The following is a 25,343-nucleotide window of genomic DNA, read 5'->3' as shown; positions in this document are numbered from 1 at the left end:
ATCTGAGCTAAGGCTAGATGTGATTATACAATTTTATTGGGGTAAATTTTTTTAGTCATTTATTCAACTTGGTAGCACAACCCTTTTCCCTACTTTTTTCCTCTGCCTATTTAGGATTAATTTGCTGCCTGTTTTTTTTAAATGGCTTATTGTTACAGAGGACTTTTACAGATGTTATTTGAGCCTTCCCCCAAATCTAGGGAGGTAAGGCAGAGCAAGTTGTTCCCTTCTTTGATAGAAAAAGAAAGTGAGGTACAGAGATATAAAATAACTTCCCCATAGTCATACATCCAGCATTATAGGACTGGAACCTGAAGCCTAGTCTTCTTACTCTAAGTAATACTCACCTAAAAGTACTTTCCCCAAGAGAAAAATAAACATATTTTATTTTGTTTAAGTGACACTAATGAAAATTAAGTTCAAAATCTCATCATTTTTTGAAGAAAGACTAATTATATACAATCAAATCAAATATCAAGATGAAAGGTTAGCACACTCATAACTTTTCCTCCCTTTTTCCTGATATTCTGAGCTCTTAGAGAGCATAGGCTATGTTTTTTCTACAATTTGTAAGCACTCACAGCCCTCAGAAGAATTTTTGCTTTCCCTTCCTTCTACCCTCCACCCCCCAAAAAACAAACATTTTTGTTAGTAGCACCTCATATTAATTATTTCCTCATCCATCAGACTTGACAGCTTGGAAGTCTGATTCCCATATTCAATCTATCACTGAATTCTGTTGCTTTTAAACTTATATTTCTCCATGTCCTAGAGATTCCTTTCCATTCCAAATGGAAATTTCATTCCATCTTAGCTTAATATTTCCTTATCACTTGCCTGATTACTACAAGCATTTACAAACTAGCATCCATGCTTCTGATATCTTTTCTATATCTCTCTTTAATCTATACTGGACACTGCTGCCAGGTTCATGTTCCCAAGACACAATTTTATTCCTGTCAGGTACCCATTGACTTTTGGATCATGTCCAACTCCTCAACCTGCTTTTAAAGCTTTCCAGGCTTATAAGGGCCTCCCCCATGAAAGAGATAATGTGATGTGATGGAAATAATAGTATATTGGAGCCAAAGGGTTTAAATCCCAGATCTGCCACTAATTAGTGTTATATTGGGTAAATCAATTATCTTTCCTGTGACTCAATTTCTAGGTTAGATTAGAGTCTGGTCACTAGACCATAAAGTTCTCTTCTAGCTTCAAATTCTGTGCCTTTCCAAACTTATTTCCCAGCACTTCTCAAAGTGAACCATTTATTTCAGCTACATCAATCTTCTCATTATACATGGTATACTAATTTCTAATTTCCTACTTTTCCTCAGACTAATTCTTCCAACATGGTAGAATGGAAAGATTAGTGTATTTGGAGTCAGAGACCCCAAGTTACAGTTCCAGCTCTGCTATTTACTTACTACTTATAAGACCTTGGAAAAGTCAGTTAACCTTCTGGACTTCATTTGGGTTAAATCATCTCTAAGGTGCCTATAAAGCTGCCTTAAATTTATGATCCTATGATCCAACTGGCATGCCATACCCCACTTGTCAGCTTTTCAAACAGAACTCATTCTGTAAGGCCTAGCTTAAGGCCCACTTATCCCATGGAAACTGCTAGTTCCTGTTCCACACAATTCAGCACTTCCTTCCTTACTATATTGTTCTTTTACTCTGTCTCTACAATAAAACTAAACATCTTCCCCCCCCCCCCGCCACCTTTATAACACTTAGCACTGTTCAGGGCACAAATATGGGGGCAGAGGAGGAGGGAAACAGTAGAAACATATTGACTTGATTTGATTTACATAGTGGGCTCTTGACATGCTCATTGGTGATGATAGTAGTGATATTGAGAAAAATGATTTAAAATCATTTTTTTGGAAATAAAAAAAGACTGAGTCAAAGGAAAAATCAAATATTTTAGGTAATGATTTACTACAAATCTTACACGATAGATTTATGAATTGAGAATGAATAGTGTGTATCTTTAAAATGACTTTTAAAAATGATTTTGAAGGCAATGTGGTGTTCTGAGAAGAGGCAATGTCATGTTCTGAAATAAAATGGTTTGAATCTGTCATCTAGCAACAGTCTTGTGATGAAAGGTAAGTCTCTTAATTTCTCTGCTATGTAGTTTTTGTTTTTGTTTTTTGCTTTTTGGAGGGGGAAGGTAGGGCAACTGGGATTAAATGACTTGCTTAAGGTCACATGGATAGTTTTTTGTGTTAAGTGTCTGAGACTAGATTTGAACTCAGGTCCTCCTGACTCCAGGGCTGGTGCTCTATTCACTGTGCAACCTAGCCACTCCTGCTCTGTAGTTTTTTTTATTAAATGGGCTTAATAATATTAACTATAATATTTATCTCATAAAATTTTTGTGAGGAAAAATATTACATATCTCAAGTGCTTTGTAAACCATAAAGGGAACGTGTATGTGTGTTATAATTCTATGTGCCCATAAGAATCATTGGGACTGAATGCTCTGTAATCAGTGAATAGGCATTATCTTTCATGTCACCAAATCCTTTGCCACCCCTTCATATGCATAAAGAGCAGCTGAGCCCCTAAGATACATATCCAAAAAAGCTCAGTAGAAGAGTGAAAATAGGTCATCCTTTAATATCCCAGAAAACTGCCCCCAGCAGAGCTATTTTAGTGGGCATTGTATCAGCACTTTTGTGAAAAACTCTCTATTTCAAAGGTCTCTCAGTCAGGTCACTTCCATTTGCTCAGGGCTGAAGCTGTGAGCAAAGCCTTTCTCTTTTTTGACTCTCCTTTTTCTCTGTCATATATCTCCAGCTCCCCAGAACTCTTGAGCTGTTTTAGCTGGCACTGCAACATCTAGCAAAAGAATCCCAGCCAAAGATCATTTCAAATATTTCCTAAGAATTCTTTGTCCTAGTCTTGTACCTTTAAGAAACATTGAATGATGCAGTCAATACTACCCAAGGTCTGCTAGAAAGAAATCTTCTTAACCCTTTCATAAATGTTCTCTCAATCTGAAAATGTTCATAGCCATCTCTTTTTGTATACCTTGTGTGACTGAAGGGAAAATGAATTGTCCTTTCTACTTCTCTTGGGGATAATGATAGCAATATTTAACACGTATATTATACTTAAAGTTCTATAAGACTCTATACATAACTTCATGTAATCCTATTAGATATTTCTATGAGACATGCACTACAGTTATTATTTTCTCTATTTTACAGATAAAGAAACTGAGGCCAATTGAGAGCTGAAGTGCCTTGCTCAAGGTTACATGCTGGATCTAGACAAGTGGTAGATTTTGAACTCAGATCTCCTGACCCCAAGTCCAGTGTTCTCACCAATTTACTACCCTTGTTCTTTTGCTTAGTGCTAGCAAGGAAGCAATTATCTGGACTCTATCTCTATGGCTACTAACAAACAATTTTCTATGCCACTTTGTCAGGTGCATAGAAAAGTGTTTAATATGTGGTGCTTAAAGACCCTAGAAGAAAGATTATTATGGAAATTGGGGGGAGAGAGTATCTGCAAAATAGATCGACTACAAATAACTAAATAGCATAACTGGTAGTGCCGTAGTCACCCTTCCCTCACCCCAAGTTCTCTTAAGATCAGTGATTCTTGATTTGGGTTCTTTGGATAGAACTCAGGGGATCTATGAATTTTTTAAAATTGATAACTATTTCAACATAACTGAGTTCCTTTTAAATCTCATGTATTTTGCATTTAAAAATATTTCTTTTTTTTTTCTGGGAAAGGGGCCATTGGCTTCACCAAGGGTGAAAGGGGCAAACCAAAAAAAATGCTAAGGACTTGCATTATATGATAAATTCCAAATTGGCTGAGCCAGCTAAGCTATTTTCATTTTTTTATGAAATGGGAGAGAAGTTACCTTTTCCCCCTTCTTAAAGCTATAAAGGGCTTCTTTTTTAGGATCCTGACCCTTTGTTCTTGGCTTTGCAGTTGAAATGGAACACACGTTTTGTTCAGATGGAAGCAATAACACACAAGTTGTTCATCCTTCATTTCCCTTCATTTCTGAAGAGGACCAATGGCATTACAGGGGGATATCTTCATTTGTGTGCAAATTGGATCTAAGTGAGGAAGAGTTGCACCAAGTTGTCAGCCTCATTCTCTGTTTGAGTCATCGAAGTCCAGAGGCAAGACAAAAGTCAAGATGACTGACTGACTGGCAATGGACCAAGAAGCAGTGAATGACTCTGGCATCTTTGATGTCTGACCAAACTCTAAATGCTCCACAGTCCCTGCTTCAGCCACCTTTATGGTTGTTGGAACAAATTTCTCATCAGCCCATTTGTGCTGGATAAAGTATTCACAGGTGTGGAGTAGACATCCTCTTAACTCACCACCAGGTTTGAAGCCTTTTGGTTACCCTCAACCTGGTTTAGCCCATCTTCTGAGATGATTCACTGGGGTGTGGCTACTGCACATGCTACAGCCTCCACAGGTGAGAGCTGGATGACAGGTGGGCACAGGTGGATGAGGAACCCTGAAAAGGGCTCAGCAAACCCTCATGCCAGAGGTGCTAGTCCTCCCTGAACACCACATACACCCCAGGAACACATAAAAAAGGAATTTTAAGCACCTGGATAAAAGAACTGAAAACATAAAATGACCACAGGCAAACATGACTCAAAGAACAATGAAATCAATAGAGAGAATCAGAGAATCTCTTGAGTTAGAAGGAATACCAGAGGTCAGAGATTCTAATCGGGAATTTACTCTACAATATTCCTGAAAAGCTGTCATCTAGTCTTTACTTGAAGCCTTCTAATAATGATGATTTCTGCTGATTATTATTTAATGCAAGCAGTTTAATGTCCTTTCTTTTTCTCCTGGGAAGTCTAATAAGGGGCTATTTCAGTTCACCTCTCAGGACTGCCATTAGCCTTGTAGTCACCACAAAAGTTGGGGTCAATAGTTGACCTTCATAGTCAGTGATACAAGTAGGTGATCTAGAATCCTTAGAGCACTCATTAAAGACCAAGAGACCTGATGAAGAGATCTAGTAAGTGGTGATGCTAGGAGCATAACCTTATGTGATTTCCATGACCTGGGCTTTCTGGGATTATCTATTCTTGGGGACCCTATGAAGCCTGCAACGATCAAAAATTTTACTGTTGTGATAACCACACCTTGCAGGGTCACTCCACTCTAAACAGCATTACAGTGGTAGCTCTTCACAACCGAGGTACTCACAAGGAAAGAACATGGTGGGATGAGAGGAGTAAAAGTCATTGATTTTCCCTCTTCCGTCAGTTTTGCTTATCTCATTTCTGACCATTACCTAAAAGTGAGTAAGGCATTTTTTGCTGTTGTTTAATTATGGCAAATAAATAGAGCTCTGTCCTCTGGACAGACTTTAACTGGATAAATTCACAATAACAAACTCAACTCTGCTATCTTAGTATTTTGAGGCAATTGTTCAATAGCCCAAAGGATCCGTGATGTCTCCATTGGTACAGGCTGCAATCTACTTTCTTTACCATTTCAACCTTTTTTTTGATACTTACTGGTGCCTTTCCATAATTCTGCCATAGATGGGCCATGCAATAATTTGTTGATACAAGCTTATCATTTATATTGTCCATCTATTAGGACCACTGGACTGTGAGCTCCTTGACAGAAGAGAAAGCTTTCTCCTTTTCTTTGTGTCTCCAGCATTTAGCACAGGGGCTATTTTCTTACTAGCTCTGTTTTCCCAGCTAGACCAGAGATCATGTCCTGAAAAAATATAACAATTTAAGCTCCGGATCTCCCACTCTGGGATTCCCCCAATCTTGAATGATGAAGGTCTCATGGCCCTCCATCTCTCCAAGCCAGCACCAAAATGCTTCATTTTACTCCTTAGCCATCTTCTTGCCAGGTACTTTCATGTACCACCATATCCTTCACCCTTTATTTTCCCATTCTGGTACCCTAATTAAACTAGAAACACTGTTTCCATTTACTCCCTTGTTGCTCCATTCACCAGCCCTGTGACTTTCCTTGCTGAAATACCCCCTCCCTGTACACTATTCTCTGTATGTGTTGCCACTCACTATAATTTAAGTTACTTGAAAACAGGGATTATCTTTGCATTTACATTTATAACCCAAGCCCTAGCATGGTTTTTGGTAACATTAAAAAATGTTGGCACATAGTAAGAGCTTAATAAGTGTATTTTTTTCCATTCATTCATCAGCCCTCACTTTAAATAAATGATGTCAAGGTCACCTCTTTTCCAAGTCACATATGTCTTTATTTATGTCTCAGACCACTTCTTACATGAAATAATCATTAGTAATTTGCTGTGGCTTTCTCACATTCACCATGTGTCTTTTCATTGTCTTTTTGCAACTGACTTCTATTCTTCAGAGATCATGGAGCTACAAAATTTTCAAGTTATGTTGCACCAAGAAGAGAATTTTATAGAACTGAATATCTTGTATTTTGGCTGTCATCATGACATAACCATCAACATCAAGCAAGCACTGATGGAACTGAACATAAACATGCTTTTTAAAGTGTTTACTTCTTCTAGGTCAACTAATTCTTTAAGACATTGACCTGGTCATCTGCTAAGGGGCACTATAGAGGCTTATGAGAATATAGTTTTCATCATTAGGATAACATCAAATATCTTAAAAAATCAATCAATAAGCATTTATTAAGCACTTACTATGTGCTAGGCTCTGGGGATATAAATACTATTAATGAAAAATTTCCTATTTAAAAGGACCTTATATTCTCACAAGAAAGACAAAAATACATATCTAAATATATTCAGAATAAATACAAAGTAGTTCAATATTACATAATGAGACAGAAAGAAGGGGGAGGAGGAGGGAAAGAGAGAGAGGGAGGAAGAGAGAGAGGGAAAGAGAGACAGACAGAGAGAGACAGAGACAGAGAGAGAGAGAAGGAATCAGGCAGAAAAAATTTCATATAGAAGATAGTGTTTAAATTGTGTTTTGAAAAGAGAGGGATTCCATGAGTTGGAGGTGAGAAAAGAGTGCATTCTGGGTATGAAAGACAGTACAAGGGTGTGAAGACTGAAAGTGGGAGATTAAGTATATATCAGAGGAAGAGGACCAGTTTGACTGGATTGCAGAGTTTAAAAGAGAGGAATAATGTACAATAAACCTAGAAAGATAGGTTGGGGCCAGATTGTGAAGAACTTTGAAAGCTCAATGGACAAGTCAATATTTTATTCTGGAAATAATAGGAAGCCACAGGAGTTTACTGAGCAAAGAAATGCCATGTTCAGATTTACACTGAAAAAATACTTTTGCAGCAATGTGGGTAATGAACTGAAGTGGGGAGATATGTGAGGCAGGGACAAAAATTAGAAGGATGCTGCAATACTCCAAGCAGGAGATTACTGAAATGCATTATTGGCTATTGTTTTTCTTTTTTTTAATTTTTTTTAATGCTTTATTAACTTCTGATTTACATCATTCATTTCCGCCAGATTTTGAGTTCCAAATTTTCTCCCCGTTTTTCCTCTACCCACCTCCACAAAATAGCAGTCCGACAGGATATCCCCTCCTCCAATCTGCTCTCTCCCATATTTTCTCCCAATACCCCTTTCGATTGTTTTTCAAAAGTGTGACTCGGATAAGTTTGATAATTTTTGTTATTGTAAAATGTGTTTTCAGTAAAACATTTAATACCCTACAAGGTAGGCTTTCTCCATTCACATGGACACCATTCTAATTTAGGCCCTTGACACATCTCATCAAGACTATTCCAATAGTGTCATAACAGGAGTCCCAGCTGCAATGTGTCCCCTGTCCATCTGACCCACAGTGACCAAAATCCTCTTCCTAAATCATGTCTGATCATGTCACTCAGTTGCTGAAGAAATTTTAGTTCTTCTCTACTGTGTCTAAAGACAGGGAATCTTAACCAGGGATTCATAAAGGAAAATTATATTTCAGCATAATCGGTTGCCTTTGTAATCCTAAATATTTTATTTTATATTCTGAAAGATACTATTTTAAAAAGGGGTCTATAGGTATCATTACATTGTCAAAAGGATCTATGACAAAAAAGATTTAGAACCTGTGTTCTAGAAGAACCTCTGCTCTAGGATAGCAAGGATAGCTTGTCACTTAAAGGCTTTCACAATCTGTCCCTAGCCTGCCGTTCCAGGCTCATTACACTTCATTCCTCTTCACCCACTCTACATTCCAGCTGAACTAGTCTATATGCTGTTCCCTGATCTTTGGCACTATAGATCTGCCATTGCACACTGTCCACAGAGGACTCCTTCCTCATCTTTGCTTTATAGAAGCCCCAGTTTCTTTCAAGGATCAGCCCATGTTCCAGTTCCTTTGGAAAGTCTTTCTTCTTCCTCTTAGCTTTCAGTGCCATCTCTTTCTTCAAATTATCATTTGATATATGCTATAGCATGTATATACACACATGTAGTATACATACTATACATATACATATATACATCCTATGTGTACAAATTTGTATATGCTGTGTATATATATATACACATCATATACATACATACATAAGAAATATGTCAACTGTGTAAACATTTATCTGCTCACATTTTGTATTTCTGCTAGAACATAAAATCATTGGGCTCTATTTTTCTTCTGTCTTTGTGCCCTTAGTGCCCAACACAATGTCTTGTTCATAGTGGGTGTTTAATAAGTGCTTTTCCTTTGTATTGGATTGGGAACAAGGAAAAGGAGGGCAGTGGGGGGTGGGGGGGTATACAAAGGATTGATAGATGGCTATATTTGATGATGTGCCATAACCTCTTTATGTCACGTATGTAGACAGTTATTCAGGGAATCTTGACCCAATTATAACAAAAATGAGAAATGTGGGAAATGCAGTGTTTACTCTTTCAAATGCCACTGCTCGTAAAGCAACAGACTACTCTCTTCTGTATGTATTCTCATGTTTCCTACTTGCCAATGCAGTCAAATATTAACTTAATGGAGACAAATCTAAAAAGTAAAAATCATTGAAAGTAGTGTTCCCTTTCTGTACACTGCCAGCAATAGGCCTCATTGTAACTAGACTTGTACATTTTGGAGCAATTCTGATGCCCTGTCAAGCCGATTAAAATGAATTTTGACTTTTCTTTTTAAGCAGTACTCTTTCACAACGCTCCCTAAGAATTTAAAAATGCACTTTAAAATGGGTGGTGAATACATTGCTTCTTGTTACTCAAGCTACATTCTCACAAAAAGATCAAATCAATGGAAGATAGAGGAACCAGAGAAATAAAAAGTAGCATTCTTTCTTAAAGTAATGAATGGCATTTTGATGAGAAAAAGAAAGACAAAGACCTTGTCAGTTACCTTCCAATACTTTAAAATTCATTTTTTTCAAATATTCTCCATTATATGCAGTCATGCGTGAACATTTGGAAAATGAATCTCCTTTGAGAGTCATTTTCATTTATCTCTTTTAAAAACATTGCCTTTTATATTTGATGAAAGTTATCAAAAGTAAAATTTGCCTTTTGTCGATCAATGTAGCTATGAATTCAGTGTGAACAATCACCAGGGAATAGATTTAGATTAGGGTACAATGAAGCTTTACTTCTATGAGAGATCTATAGTAAAAATTGGGGATAATTGTTTGTGATCAGATATACCCTAATTAAGTCTCAGAATACCAGAATTTCCACAATCATGGAATCACAAGAGAATTTCAGAGTGAGAATGGACCTTAGGTCATCTTGTCCAACTCTTACTTGCAGTATATAACTTTTCTATAATATACAAAAGAAGCAATCATCTTGCCCTAATTTATTTTATTTTAAAACACATTATCTTTTTGAATAAAACAGCTAATGTTATTTCATTAATCACAATGTAAATACTTAATTCTCTGATTTTTGATATTCATAGAATTTCATACAAATGGGATCTAAGGGATTTTTCTCATCCAGTCTGACTATTTTACAGATGAAGAAGCTGAGGTCTAGAAAAGTTAAATGACATTTTCTAGGTCATATGACTAGCTAGTGGCAAACCTAGGATTAGAATTTTAGTTTCTCCTTTCTCATTTCAAAATTATCCATTATACAACAATGAAATAGAATCTATTTGGAAATAAATAATTGCACTTTGGCTTTTTATTCATTAATAATCAGGGAAAAAGGGACTATTTTCTTTTAATGATTAATGAGATTTTTGGTTTAGGTTGACTTCCGACTGCCCTTGATCTTAATTCTCTTTTGTTGTCATTGGTTAATATTCTGTACCATTTCTATTACTCTAAGTCCATTGAATATATTTTAAAATGGGGATAACTAAAAAAGTGAATGCTGACAATTATTATGATCATAACATAAAAATAAACAAATTAGATCATTGCTACATTTTCCATAATGGTAGTTATCAATTTACCTGTAAAGAGCTGAAAGGGGCCTCTTGTTTCCAGGTTTGGGTCTATAGGGTTTGGGTTCTCCAGCCATGTTGATATCTGAAAGCAAAGATTTCACAATGATTAAGTGACTATTGGCATTTAACAAAACATGAACATAAGAGAACATTAAGGTTAAAGAATATAATTTTGTGCCCTCATCATCTGTATTTGCCAAGCTCCTTGAGAAAAGAATAAGAGAAATAATATTTTGGTTTACATGATATGTGCCAAAAGTTTGTTGCACTATTCTGGAGTTTGTATAGAGATAATGTGTAGAAGATGTATCAGCAATTGCATTTCATTCTGTTCATGAAATACTTAAGTCCCCAGTATGTTTAAAGAATTGTGCCATGATTGGACTGGGGACAAAAAAGGGGAAGAGGACTCACTTTCCAATTTTTCATGCACGACTGCATATAATGGAAAACATTTGAAAAATTGAATTCTAAATTAATTTTTAATTTTAGACTGATACAAATTTATGATAGTGGATGAGTTTTGCAATGAATAGGTACAAGCTGATATTACTAAAAAACTAAAAGATGAACAGGGTAGACAGATAAAAAAAAAGAACAAGGTTCTATTGTAATTTTCACTACTTTTAAACTGGTGATATAGAACTGTTGAAAGAAAATAAGGAAGAAAGAAGCAGATGAACAAATAAATAAATAGGAAACTGGAGACTTTAGCCTGTCAAGGTTATTATTATAGTATTCATTTGGTATAATGTACTGCCAATACTCCGGAAGATAGAGTTAAGGTTTTTGACAGCATTTTCATTATGTGAAATGACTTTCATGAAAGGCTGTTAAACTTGATATTTCCACATAAGGAATTTCCTTCAAAAGTGATAAAAGGAATGAAAAAAAAAAGAATAGCAATTGCCCCTCTTAAACAATTTATTGTTCATAGAGCACAGTTCAAAGGCAGAGATACTTTTAGGCAGACAAATTTGCATTGGATCTAAAGGCCAGCCCCTAAATTCAGGAGACATTTCACCTTTTTAGCTTTCAAGGAAAGCTGAGAGGAGGAAGTAAAAAAGACAGCATAGTGTTTTAGGACAATGGTTCTGAACCTCAGGTATAGAAAAAATAAAAAGAACAATCCTTTCAGTGTTACAGAAGTTTCTAGAAAAATTCTCTTCAACTATTCAAAGAAGGAACCACCCATTTCTGTCCAGGGTACTTCCTGGTATATATGTGGGGTTAGGGAATGAGTATATATAGATACTGGAGGTCCCTGTTTCACTCTATCCCATCTCCCCTCCCCTCAAGTGCTTATAGAGAATAGAGTCCATTCTTGAGCTAGAACAAGAACAGTAAGTTGTGGGAAGCCTGAGGATCACCCCAGGGAGGTAAGTCCTCTATAGTGTTTGACTAATTAGCACCATTTGTGACTAGGGACTTCTTTTATCCCTTCAAGTCATCACACTGGTAAAACATAAAAGTTCATGATTGAGAAGAATGAACTGCACTTCTCTAGGTATATGAGGCATTATGATGAAGTTTCTATATGCCATTGTGAAAGGGTAATTTAGTATTTGTTCAACCCTGGCCATGAGAAAACATTCAATGGAGGCTGGGATCATTTTCAGATAGGGTAGTCAAGGATAACTACAGAGAGGTGACGGGAATTAAGCAGGGCCTGGAAGAAGGATTTATATAGGCAGAGAGGGAAAAAAAAATTCTAAAAAGAGAGAATGGGACACAAGTCCAAGGTATTTGGGGATAATAATATAATTTGGCCAAATAGAGGAGTAGTGGGTAAAAAAAAGGCCAGAAAGGTAAGCTAGAGCCAGACTGAGAGCTAGGTCAAAGAATTTGGATTTTGTTTCATAGGCAATGGAGATCTATTAGTGGTTTCTGAGAAGAGAAATGGCATGCCTGGAGTAATAATTACAATAGGAAAAATAAGACATGCAAACAGATATGAAATAGGAAAGGATGGGTCACTAGATTTGTATTTGGCATGTATATGTATACACACAAAAATACCTGCCACTTCCCCCCCCCCCCCACCAGATGGTCCTAGCATGGGAGGAATATCATGACCTTCACACTGAAGCATAATGGTGTTTTGCAGGATCTCTACCTAAAAAGGCCACAGACTGGGATTTACCTGGGGTAAAATAAACAAGAAATAAGTAAATGGAATAACTACAGGGACTCGACTTTGTCTGAAACACTCCAACTATCTCCTTCATAAAGTCTGCCCTCTTTTCTCCTCTTTCCCCGTCTCCTTTTTCTTCTCCTAATAACATTAATAACTAGCATTTATAATGCTTCAAAGTTTGCAGAGTTTTGCAAATATCTCATCTGTTCCTTACAATGATGCTATGAGGTAAGCACTATTATTAACCCAATTTTGCAGCTACAGTAATTGAGACCAACAGAGGCCAAGTAACTTGCCCAGGGTATTACACCTACTAAATGTGTGAGGTGATTTGAACTAAAGTCTTCCTGATTTCAGTTCTATTGCTCTAGGTACTGTGCCATCTAGTTGATTATGACTATACTTTGGTTGTTTTTTCCCTAAAGTACTAGGAAGTACGGTCATACCATCATGTGTTTTACTTATTTGCTTATATATCTTATGTATCCTACTGAATACTCCTTGAGGTCAAGGATTGTGTTCTCTTCATTTTGTAACCCTCCTGTCCCCTGTGGGCCTCCCCCCCCCCCACAGTAGATGGGACAATGTCTTCTTGTACAAAGTAAATGCAAAAATCATTTGAATTTCAGAAGAATTCATAGGAGTGATTGAAATCTTTCTCTTAACTGAAGGTATTTTATATACACAGGATCTTCTTCCCTTTCATCTAGCTATAAGGATAATGGAAATGGGAGATTGATATTCAGTCCTTGACTAGGGGGTGATAATGAACACACATATATGTAGCGAAGAGAAGTCATTTTATTCAACAATACATCATTATGAATCTTTATTAAATATCAACTAGATGGCTTACAGAACACAGATATTAACTCTACTCAGTGGTTTTCCATTTTCAAGTAACACGATGAGGGAAAAGATGAGAATTTATTTAAAAGAGAAATGGTGTTATCCTTTGAATATTAAACTGGGGATGCAGCAAAAGGTTTTAAAAACATTAAGAATAGTTTCATATATTTTTAGGTGTCAAGAAACCTAAGACCTCTTCGGTATGGGTACTTGCTGAACTTATTCAGACCATAATCTTTCCCTTTTTGGAGTAGCAGTAGCACTTTCTCTCCCTCTCTCCCCCCCACCTCAAAAACATATAGGGTGGCATAGCCCATTTGCTGGTGATAGACATTTCTTCAATTAGCAATGGTGGTCCTTAGGTTACAGACTTCACTAGATCATTGGCTTCAAACTTGAGTCCTTCTCTCTCCACTCTCACTAGGGTGAGACAGACCTTTTCTGCTGACCTTTTATAATGTCTTGGTCTGAAAGATTGTTTCACCCATCCTTTTGTGGATTCTGTCACTCAAGAATTCATTTTGAAGTATTATTTTAAAGTGTAAAGGTATGATTTTCTAGCTTGATAGAGATCAAATTAAAGCAATCGTTGTATCTATAATTCCACTCCCCCTTGAGTTTTATCCATTAATTTTCTAAGAATGCAGAAGCAACATGTTTTTATTTCTAAGACCTTACTGAATGAATGTGTCATCATGTTGTGGCAATAACCTAGGAAAATATCAAAGACCATTTTAGTGTACAAACTGGAAAGGCTTTGCCTTCCAAATCCTAGAAATTATCTAGCCCAGCCCCTACATTTTACATGGGGGAACAATGGGACTCAAGGAACTGAAGTGACTTATTCAGGCTGACCCAGAAAATTAGTAGTAGAGCTAGGACTAGAATCAGCTCTTCTGGATGTCTTCTATCTAGTCTAGTTCCCTGCCTTCCTGGGTAACAATGCCAGTCATATCAACACAGGGTAACAGGTATAAGCTGACCATTCTTGGTAACCTGCTTCTAATTGAAATAACAGAAGTAGGCTCCACTAAAATTTGGGTTAAAATTTGTGAATGTGAAAAAAACAATGATTGAGGATTCTGTCTTAAGGATTCAATTTTAATTGATATTCAAATAGATAAAAATTCAAGAGATTAAAAACAGACTTATATTTAACAAATATATGGAAATCATAATGTTTTTTATGTGTATAGTTTTTATACCTTTCAAACAACATGAATAACCATTGTCTCATTTGATTATTATAATACTCCATTGAGGTAGCTAGGGAAGGCATTATTATTAACAAAAACAGTTTATAATTATTGCTTTCCATAATTTATTTTTAATTTTAGAGTTTTTTAAAATTCTGAATTTAATGAACATCCCCAAAGGAGGGCATTTCCTTACACAAGTAAATCACAAAGAAAAAGGATCATCTGTGGAACCAAGAATTTCTATGACATATGGCTTTGGCATACTTGATTTATTTGATCCTTACAATACCCCAATAAGTTAGGTAGCTGCAAAATTATCCCCTTTTCCTAGCTGAGAAAAAATTGAGGCTCAGAGAGGTTGCCTTAATGACTTTCCTTGGGTAATGCAGTTAATTGAAATGTTTTCTTTTTCCTTTTGGCCTTTGTGATCCTAGTACCTAAAATAGTGCTTAGCACACTGCAAACACAATAAAAGACTGTGGAATTGAATTAAGAAGTAGAAGTCAGAATTCTAAACAAAGTTTGCTCATTCAAGTTCAGTGTCATATTCATTCCTTCATTCTGTCCCTCATGTGCAAATTGAGAAAATGAAGCACAGACTTCAATGATTTGTATTTAGCTTTTTGTTGCTATTTATCAGTTCTTAGTTATGTCTGACTCTTCATGACCCCTTTTGAAATCTTCTTGGCAAAGATACTGGAGTGGTTTGCCATTTCTTTCTGCAGCTCATTTTACAGATGAGGAAACTGAGGCAAGCAAGGTTAAGTGACTTGTCCAAGGTCACATACCTAGTATTTGTCTGAACTTAGGTCTTCCTGACTCCTGACCTGGTGTTCTATCTACTGCACAGCCTAGCTGCATTTAACTACTATGCACTTATTATTTTTGTATTCCTTCTGTATATACTTACATATTCACATTCATTAGAATAGAGGCTCTTGGGGCAGCTAGGTGGCACAATGAATAAGAGCGCCTACCACAGAGTCGGGAGGACCCAGGATGGTTCAGCCTCAGATACTTAACACCCACACAAAAAAACTGGCCGTGTAACCTTGGGTAAGTTACTTAAAACCAATTGCTTAAAAAAAAAAGAATGGAGGCTCTTTGTGAGGAGAGATTGTTTCATTCTTTGTAAATGCAATCTCATTTTACTAGCAAAATCTGTAGCAGGTGCTTAATAAATGCTTACTGACTGAGAGATATGCAAGATGACATAATTATCTAACTACATGATCTCTTTATACTCTTATTCAATCATTAAAGAGTTTCATTCGATTTAATTGTGTAAATATGCAGTAAATCCCTGTTGTTTGCAAGGATGGGTTGGCATAGGGTCTGAAGATGACAAGGACTGGTTAGATAGAGGTCTGATATTCCCTCTGCTCTCTCCTTTCCTACTCACCCCACTTCCCTTTATGTCTTAGTGGAAGCAAAGTAGGATGCTTCAGTTTGGGTTCATGTTGGGACTAGAATCTACAGTCTAGAGATACCTTTCGTTTCAGTCATGTCCAATTCTCTGTAGCTCTATATGGGGTTTCCTTGGCAGAGATACTGGAGTGTTTTGCCACTTCCTTCTCCAGATCATTTTACAGCTGAGGAAACTGAGGCAAAGAGGGTTCAGTGACTTGCTCAGGGTCACATAAGTAGTATGTGTCTGAGTCCAGATTTGAACTCAGGAAGATGAGTCTTTTCTGACTCTAAGCCTGGCTTTTTACCCTCTTCGCCACCTAGCTGCCTTAGTGATACCAGAGAATAAGTACTCCTTTATTCTCTGAATGGTCATGTATGAATTTCCTAGCCAAGGAAATACAGGTAGGGTTGAATGATTCTTTGAGATATACAGAAATGTTCTGAGAATGAAGTCAAAATTGTACCACAGTTGTATATGTAAGTATACCTCACCACATGCTTTATAATATGTGCATGTTAAAGGCAGCCAAGTTTATACAAATTAATTGGATGGCTTTCTAATCTTGTTTGTTTTTCATCTCACAAAATCAAGGCTAGTTTTTTTTTTTAAACCTCAAAGATACCTGTAATGCCATGCTAAAATATTCAGTGTAATGAGAGTAAAACTGTCATCCAACTTTTCTGGGCAGTCACCGAATCATGACCATTTTAATGAGGCCTTGTATCTCTCCACTCTTATAAATTAGTTCTGACACAAGATTATAGCACTCAGTTCTTTGCTTATTAGAATGCTAATGTAAAGATCACCATTTGGCCAGATACCATCTGTTACCAGGGAACATTCTGTACTCAAGGACTACACCTATACAAACAAAGAGAAATAGAAACTTAAACACATGGTAAGTTTTACCACTTTAGATGTTTAAAACTCATGAACTGTGCCCAAATCTCTTTTTCCTTCTGTTATGTTAAAAGTGTCATCTTTGGACTCCCCGATTTCTCTGTACACTTAAAATAATAATAGGTAACATTTATTTTTTGTTGCTATTATTCAATCGTATCTGACTCTTGCATTTGGGGTTTTCCTGGGAAACTTAATGAAATGTTTGCCGTTTCTGTATCCAGCTGCTTTTACAGAAGAGGAATTGATGCAAATAGGACCAAATGACTTGCCCAGGGTCACACAGTTGTAAGTGTCTGAGGTCACATTTGAACTCACGAAGATGAGTCTTCCTGATTCTAAGCCCAATCTTCTATCCGCTAGTGGCCCTAACATTCTCGCAGTGCTGAACCCTGAGCACTTTATAATTATGATCTCATTTGAGGCTCACAATGACCCTGGGAGGTATACGCTTGTCATTATTATTCCAACTTGACAGATGAGGAAACTGAGGCAGACAGGTTAGGTGACTTGCCCAGTGTCCCCTAGCTAGTATCTGAGGCCAAATTTGAACTTGGGTCTTCCTAACTCCATGCCTGGCTCTATCCACTGTGACATCTATAAACTACCTGATACATGAGGTGTTTTTATCAAATGAATATTAAAAAATTTCCATAGCCCATTAGAATACTAGTTATGTTCCATGACAGGATTTGTATAGGGTGCTAGCGGAAAGGAGGGACTATTTTATGCGCAGAGTGAAATTTAGGCTGTCATTCTAATACTGTCATTCTGTTGATAGTATCATCATTCTTCTAGCTCCTCAGATTTGCACCTTCAATGATCTTTGAAATTTTCCTCTCCCTCAATCCCCATAGTCAGTCAGTTCCAAGGTCTTATAGACCTTCTGCGTATATCATCTCTCACATCTCTCCCATTCTTTTCACTGAACTTCAACCCTAATTTAGACCTTTATATCCTTTTGCATTTGGTATTGTAATAGTCTCCTAATTAGTTTTTCCCCCTCTCTGATCCATTTTCCACAAGAAACCCAATTGGTATTCCTGAAACACAGAAATGACCATGTCACTCTCACCCTTAACTAAAACATCTTGAAAGGATCTTTGTTGATTGTATCTAGGATAAAATATAACATCCTTAGTCTGTCATTTGAAGCCCTACCTCCTTCCATCTGACTTGCACCTACCTTTCCAATATTATTGGAACATGTAACTTTCCACACACTTTTCCATTGAAACTGGCCTGTCAGGAGTTCCCTGTAAATGATATATCTTATCTCTGTTCCACACCTTTGCATACCTGTCCACATCTTCAGTGTCTGGAATTTGCTCCCTCTTCTTCTTTGTGCCACGGACTCCCTTACATCCCTCAAAGTACAGCTCAGGTGTCGCCTCCTATGCCTTTTCTGACTTCCCCAGTTATCACTTTTTCCATTTTGGAATTTCTTTGGATCTTCCTAAGTGGATACCTTACAGGCATCCATGTTATCATTCCATCTCCTCCCAGTTGAATGTAGACTCCCTAAGAACAGTGCAATTTCAGAATTTTGTATTTTTGTGTGTATATGTTTAAGCACTTAGGCTTGCACACAAGTAGGATAGTCATAGGGACTAGAAGTAGATGGGTCAGAATGTTCTTTACAACTTAGTCTTAGAGACTGACTTATCCAGGGTCACACAGTTAGTATGGGTTACTCAGGACCTGAACCTAAGTCAATCTGACTCTTAGGGGAATTCCTATTTTCCATTATTATGCTGTTTGTCATGCACCTGACAGGCACTTAATAAATCATTGATGAATTTTGTGAATTGATCATGAAGATTTTCTTCTTAAACCACTTGCCTCTCTAGTCAAAATGAAGATAAAGAAGAGGATATGTGTGTATGGATATATATATATATATATATATATATATATAGTGTGTGTATGTATATGTATAGATACACACATATATATACACACACACAGTCCTCTGCCCTTCCAATTAAACCATAGAAATTCCTTTACTGCTTTCTTTCCTATGAGATTTTTTTTATAAAACCTTAACATTTTACACAGTACTCACTTATTTGTGAAATACATGAATGAAATGTATTAACATATATTAAAAATACATTTATCCATCAGCCTATCCTCCCAGTAATCCTGTACAGCAGATAGGGTGGATAGTTTTGTCCTCATTTTTCATATGCGCAAACTGAGGCTCTCAAAGATTAAATAGTTTGCTGAAGGTACACATCTACAGGAATAGTAAATGGCAGAAGGGAGACTAGAATTTGGTCTCTCAACTTCACATTCATTCTCTTTCAAGTGCATCCAACTATATCAAAAGCTTAGATTAATTCTTGGAGCACAATTAGAGAGAAAAGCTGGATAACCTTAGGAATTTGATGCTTGCTTGGACCATGACAACTGGAATTTGTTGCAACAATAGAGCCTCAAACACACCTTTTTAGAAATCACCACAGAAATACCAGATGGAAGCACATTTCAGATCATAATCAGACCAGAAATTTCTTAAGCCTTCAAATCTGTAATGATTACTTGAGCCATTATCTTTCCTTTTGTTCTCTTGGAGCACTGACCAGAGAAAATGAGAATTAACCAAGAGAGAATCCTTTTGAGTCTCATGAACTACTTAAATATACAAAAAAAGAAAAAATAATAAGGCCTCACTGTTTATTCAGGGAAGAGTTTTCCAAACTAAAAATGAGAAATAAAATGAACACTCTTATAAGATAGCCCATTAAACAAAGCTAAAAGCATTCTGAAAACAAAACCAAACATGTTTAGTGTTTTGGGGAACGATTTTTAAATATACATCTAAGATTCTAGTGACACAGAGTTGAGACAATTATGGAAGTTATTCAGGCCAAGAAGATGACAGGAAAAGAATCTTAACAATGTGCTCATTATGAAAACAAATGGACAATTCTCTCTCCTTTCTTCCCTAACTTTTAGTTCTAAGTTTCCAGTTGAGTGGTTTCTCTATTAAGGAGCCATCCCTTCTTCAGAAAATAAAATCAAACCAACATGACAGTATCTGAATGACCAATTTCCTTATGATTATCACTGGGCAGCAGCAGGGCCCACTTAATTTTCTTCACAGTTTCTTTTCCTTGTTTCTCTCTCTCCATATTTCTAACTCTTTATTCTATACTGAATAACTCTTCCAAACTCCTTTCTTCAACGACCACATTCAATTGGGAAGACTGTTGTGATAGCCATTATATAAAACCATGACTGTAATAGAAAGACAAAGGCTAATGTTGGGCAGCTAAAAGCTATTGAAAGTAATATATAACATTTAGCACAAGTGTCCTCTTCCTATTATCCTATAAGGATTTTATCTCTTTTTTAAAAATAATTTCTAAAAGATAGTAGATAGGAATATTGAGTAATAATAGCTGTGATAAAGAATAGACCTCCTAGGGAAAAACAATTTTAATAATGTTCTTCAAAAGGCTTAGAATAAAATTATCCTACTTCTTAAGGCCTCTTCTTGTATGAGTAAAATGGAATTATTTAATATAACTATGCAAAATATGTATTAAAATTTAAGACTATATATAATAGCTCATATTTGTGTAGTATTTTCTGGGTTGTAAAGTACATTGCACATATTGTTTGATCTTATCATCACAACAACCCTTTAAGGTAGGGATGGTGATTTACTTAGGGTTATATAGGAAGCGAGTGTCTGAAATGGGATCTGATCTCAGGTTTTCCAACAATGTGCTAGATTGTACAGCACTATGCCTACCACAACACCTAGCACACGGTAATTGTTTAAGAAGTACTTACTGATTGACTGATTCTAGGAGCAGCAAACTGACCACTACACCATGTTTATCCATCTTGAAATTAGCATTAAAGATATTATCAAGCACATGTGTGACTGAAAAAGGAAGGGGGTCTCTAAAAGAGTGAAGTGAAGTGGTGATAGATGAATAGCCCATGTGCTACACTGATACCCTTCAAACCTTAGAAGATATAGAGGAAGGCCTCTTCTACAGTGGATTGATCCTCTGTGGAGGAAATATGGAAAGGCAAGAGCAAGAATTGAATAAGAAGGGGATGTTTTGTATCCTGGTAGAAGAAGTTACTAATACTGAGGAGATCATGAATTCATCTAAATATCTTAGTAATTCCTACTAATTTTCATTTACTTTGTTGAATATTTAATACCAGATGGTAGCAATCTGATATGAAATATTTGGACCTCCTAGAAAAAACAACATTTAAATATTGGAAATAGTTGATAATTTTATGGTTTAAAAATGCATCTTCCTATATCTTATGCCAATAGTTAAGTCTTACTACTTCTGGTCAGATCTATTAGGAAGTTTTTCCTTATGTGAACTAAAGTTTGTCTCTTTTCAACTTGCGCTCATTACTCCTAGTGCTATATCTTAGTATTTAAAGGTAAAACTGAGGTAGATAAGTGGCATAGTGGCTAGAACACTGAACCTTGTTCAGGAAGATCTGAGTTAAATTCTGGTCTCAGACACTTATTAGCTATGTAATGCTGGGTAAGTCACTTAACCTCAATCTGCCTCAGTTTCCTCAATTGTAAAGTGGGAATAATAACAGCACCTTTCTCCCAAGGTTGTTGTAAGGATTAAATGAGATAATATTTATATAGTATTTTGCAAACCTTCCGGCATTATGTCTGGGTGGCTAGGAGGCACAGTGGATAGAGTGCTAGGCCTGGAGTCAGGAAGACTGCCTCATGAGTTCAAATCTGGCCTCAGACACTTACTAGCCATGTGACCCTAAGCAAGTCATTCAATCCTGCGTGCTTCAGTTTTCTTATTTCTAAGATGAGCTGGAGAAGAAAATGACAAATCACTCAAGTATCTCTGCCAAGAAAACCCCAGATGGGGTCATGGGGTCATGGGGTCATGAAGAGTTGGACATAACTGAAATGACTGAGTGATAACAACAAAGCACTATGTAAATGCTAGGTAGTATCATTACCAACTGCAACAACAATCACAATTGCTATGTGAACAGAATACAAACTCTGATAGGAGGGATTTGCAGGTTGGAAATGCTTTGAGAATGGGCTTAGTGGTGGGTCTGCTATAAACAAATCATCTGAGATGAGTTTGGTGGGACTCATCACCAGGAAGCTGATTCGCTAGTCAATTTGTTCCACACACATGCCTTTAAATTAACTATTAAAGAAAAGGGAGGTCATAGTCTATGCTGTAAAGGGAATAGTCTCACTAATGAAATCCCACAAAATCACAGAATTAGAAGAGACTCCAGGGGACATCCAATTCTACCCGTAACTGATGGAGCATTCAAGATATCAAACAAGTAGTCACCTAGACTATGATTAAGAACTTCCAAGAAGGGAAGCCCACTCCTACTTCCTGAGGCCCATGCTACTTTTAGACATAGCTGTCACTGTTATTTAGTGGCTTTTCAAGTCTTGTCTAACTCTTTGCGACCCCATTTGGGGTTTTCTTGGCAAAGATACTGGAGTGGTTTGTCATTTCTTTCTCCAGCTCATTTTATAGACAACTAAATGGAAGCAAACCCCTGTTTGTTAAGTGACTTACCCAGTGTCACACAGCTAGTAAATGTCTGAAACTAGATTTGAACTTAGATGAATTTTCCTGACTTCAGGCCCTCCACTCTATCCACCTAGCTACCCTTCAGAGCTATTAAAACATTTCTCCTTATAATAAACTTAATGAAATATTATTCTTCCTAACTTCTATACATTGTTCCTAAATCTGTTCTCTGGAGCCAAAGACAACAAGACTAATCTCTTTTCCAGGTGTCCTTCCTTCAAATACTTGAAGAGAGCACTCATGTCATCATGAACAGTATTTTTTCCTTACTTTGTACCCCCAGTATAGAATATGGGGTCTGGCTTTTTGTAAACGCTTAATAGAACTTGTAGACTGCCTGACAACTTATATAACTTTAACATTAATAAAGTGTTTTCCTCATGATGAATCCTATCATGATGCATTTTTTATCCTTAAGGAAAGTGATGTTTGGAGAGATTAACTTGCTTGACTAATATAAATGTCTGAGACCAAATTTTAACTCAGATCTTCCAGGCTCATGGTTCAGTGTTCTATCCACTATGCCATTTAGCTACTTCAGGTTCACTTTTAAATACTAAGATACAGCACTAGGAGAAATGGGCACAAATTGAAAAGAGGCAAACTTTAGTTGACATGAGGAAAAACTTCCTAACAGATCTGACCAGAAGTAGTAGGACTTAACTACTGGCACCTACAAAGGTAGTGTCAGAGCTGGTGCTAGAAGCCAAGTGCACTACGATGCAAAGTGTCGTCTTTGAAGTCAGAGAGGCCCCCAATGACTATTTGATATCTCTGTTGTCTTGGGTTCATCCCTTAAACTCTCTTGGCCTTCTTACTTCATCGATAAATAATCCCTAAATCCATATCCAGAACACATTGGAACAGACATTCATTAAAGAACTGATGCAGAGATCAAACAATAGGATTCAGCCCCAATATATGCCAATCTATACTCCGTGGATCTGTGACTTCACTGGTGTGGGTCCTCTCTCCACTGTTGCAAATCACAATTTCTCTATAGCCAGAAAGGCAGTGTAGTGCAGTAGACAGGATCCTGGACTTTAAGTCAGGAAGTCTGAGGTTCAAATCATCCCATCTAATTGGTGTAAATTTGGGCAAGTCATTGAAATTTGTCTCAAAGCTTCATCTGTAAATAAATGAGTTGGACTAGATGACCTCTGAAATCCCATCTGTTTAAGTCTATGGTCCTGTGAACCTCAGTAGAAAGTCTTCATGATTTGCTGTGGCTGAAAAATTAATTACCTTGTGATCAACTGAGAGTTATAAGACTCTCCAGTTATCAGTGCTGGTGCTTGGATGACAAACACATGGTCTGTAAAGGGACTGTACTCAAAGTCTTTTCAGGCTGGTAGGACTTGTCAGATTTTGCACCCTATTGAATTATCCTTCACCAACCCTAGAAACTTCAAAACGACTATCCCATGAGGCACTGGTATCAACATTTTTTTTGACCTGGACACGTGATATCATCAATTTAGGAAATGTCAAATGTGGAAATCACCTCCACAAAGGAGAATAGCTAAGTAACTCATCTGTAACTTAAAGTCTTTAGAGAGCTTGAGGGCACTGATATAGGGAACTCCTTCCAAGAGGAGACTCCTACCAATATAGGTTAGTACCTCCTCTATGACTTATAGTCTTAAGAGCTATCTAGAGCAGCATTTCTTAAACTGTGGGTGGCGACCTCATATGGGGTTGTGAAAAATCTGGGAACAGTAAAAGCTTATTGAAAGCACAACCAACAAAAATTAGTTAAAAATCATGAATACAAGGTGTTTTTGGCAGTGTTTGCCCATGTTGCATCTCACAACTTCACTGCAGTCTTGGTTCTAAACAAACAGCATGTACACGTTGCAATGTGCAAAATCTCAGGCCATGCAACACCAAGACTGCGGAAATGTGAAAAGTGAACCAAAGTAGAATAAAGTTCAAGAAGCCCTGCTCTAGAGTACAGAGTTAAAGTGGCTTGCTCCTGGTCACACAGCTAATATCTGTCAGAAGTAAAACTTGAACCTATGTCTTCTAGGCAAAAGACCCTCTATAGACTATGCAACACTGTTTTTGAGTCATTTTAAATGTGTTCAATTATTCATGATCCCATTTGATGTTTTCTTGGCAAAGACACTGTAGTATTTTGCCATCCCCTTCTCTAGCTCATTTTAGAGATGATGAAACTGAGGCAAACAGGGTTAAGTGGGTTCAGTGAGTTGCTCAGGATCATACAACTAGTAAGTGTCTGAGGCCTCATCTGAACTCAGGAAGAGGACTCTTCCTGACTCCAGGTCCAGTGTTCAATCTACTGTGCCTGCTCCATGTGACACTGCTTTTCACTAATTCACTTAAAAATATGTTTTGAAATAAAGGAAAATGGTGAAATAATTTTTTAGTTATACTAGAATAGTTTTTTAAAGTGAAATTTAATACTCAAATTGATTTATGTGATCATGTACTTTAACATTTGCTTTAGCATGCAAGTTCTAGTATGGTATTAATAATTAATAAAATAATTAATCAAAATACATAGGCTTGTTGCTGCAAATAGTTGTGTATATGATTATGGAATAGGATAGTGAAAGTTCCTTAAGGGTGGCACCATGAAATCCCACTGGGTATGACTGGGACTAATATCTCTTGGAAGTCAAGGGCTTTCTTGAAAGGCATGGGAATCATCCTTTAATAACTGTTAGTTAATGATTATGAACCACCTGAGAAGGAAGATGGAAGAGTAACACAGGTGATTATGGACAGGTGAGAGCAGCACATTTTAGAAGCCCACACAAAGGGTACCAAGGTGGATTATCAGCCACAGGAGGGAGCCAAATGTCTAAGCAGTTATGGGAGACAAAAAGAAGGAGGGGCAGCGTAGCAGCAAGCACCCCA

The 25,343-nt window shown here is 36.9% G+C and overlaps 1 protein-coding gene across 1 annotated transcript in view; it reads right to left on the bottom strand.

Annotated features, from left to right (window-relative positions):
• The window catches only part of RALYL (RALY RNA binding protein like), an 823,485-nt gene that overhangs the window by 182,161 nt on the left and 615,981 nt on the right, over positions 1-25,343 (bottom strand). Inside the window, exon 5 of the mRNA XM_069100197.1 lies at positions 10,386-10,461. Within this exon, the coding sequence (XP_068956298.1) occupies positions 10,386-10,461 (76 nt within the window). The remainder of the gene's footprint in view (positions 1-10,385; positions 10,462-25,343) is intronic.

This window comes from Petaurus breviceps, unplaced genomic scaffold (assembly GCF_028583685.1).
Source record: "Petaurus breviceps papuanus isolate PSGF00001 unplaced genomic scaffold, PetGlider_PUasm1.0 38, whole genome shotgun sequence".
Taxonomy (NCBI): Eukaryota; Metazoa; Chordata; class Mammalia; order Diprotodontia; family Petauridae; genus Petaurus; species Petaurus breviceps.
Note: the sequence above shows the minus strand (reverse complement) of the source record. Positions and strands in the feature narration are given on the sequence as shown.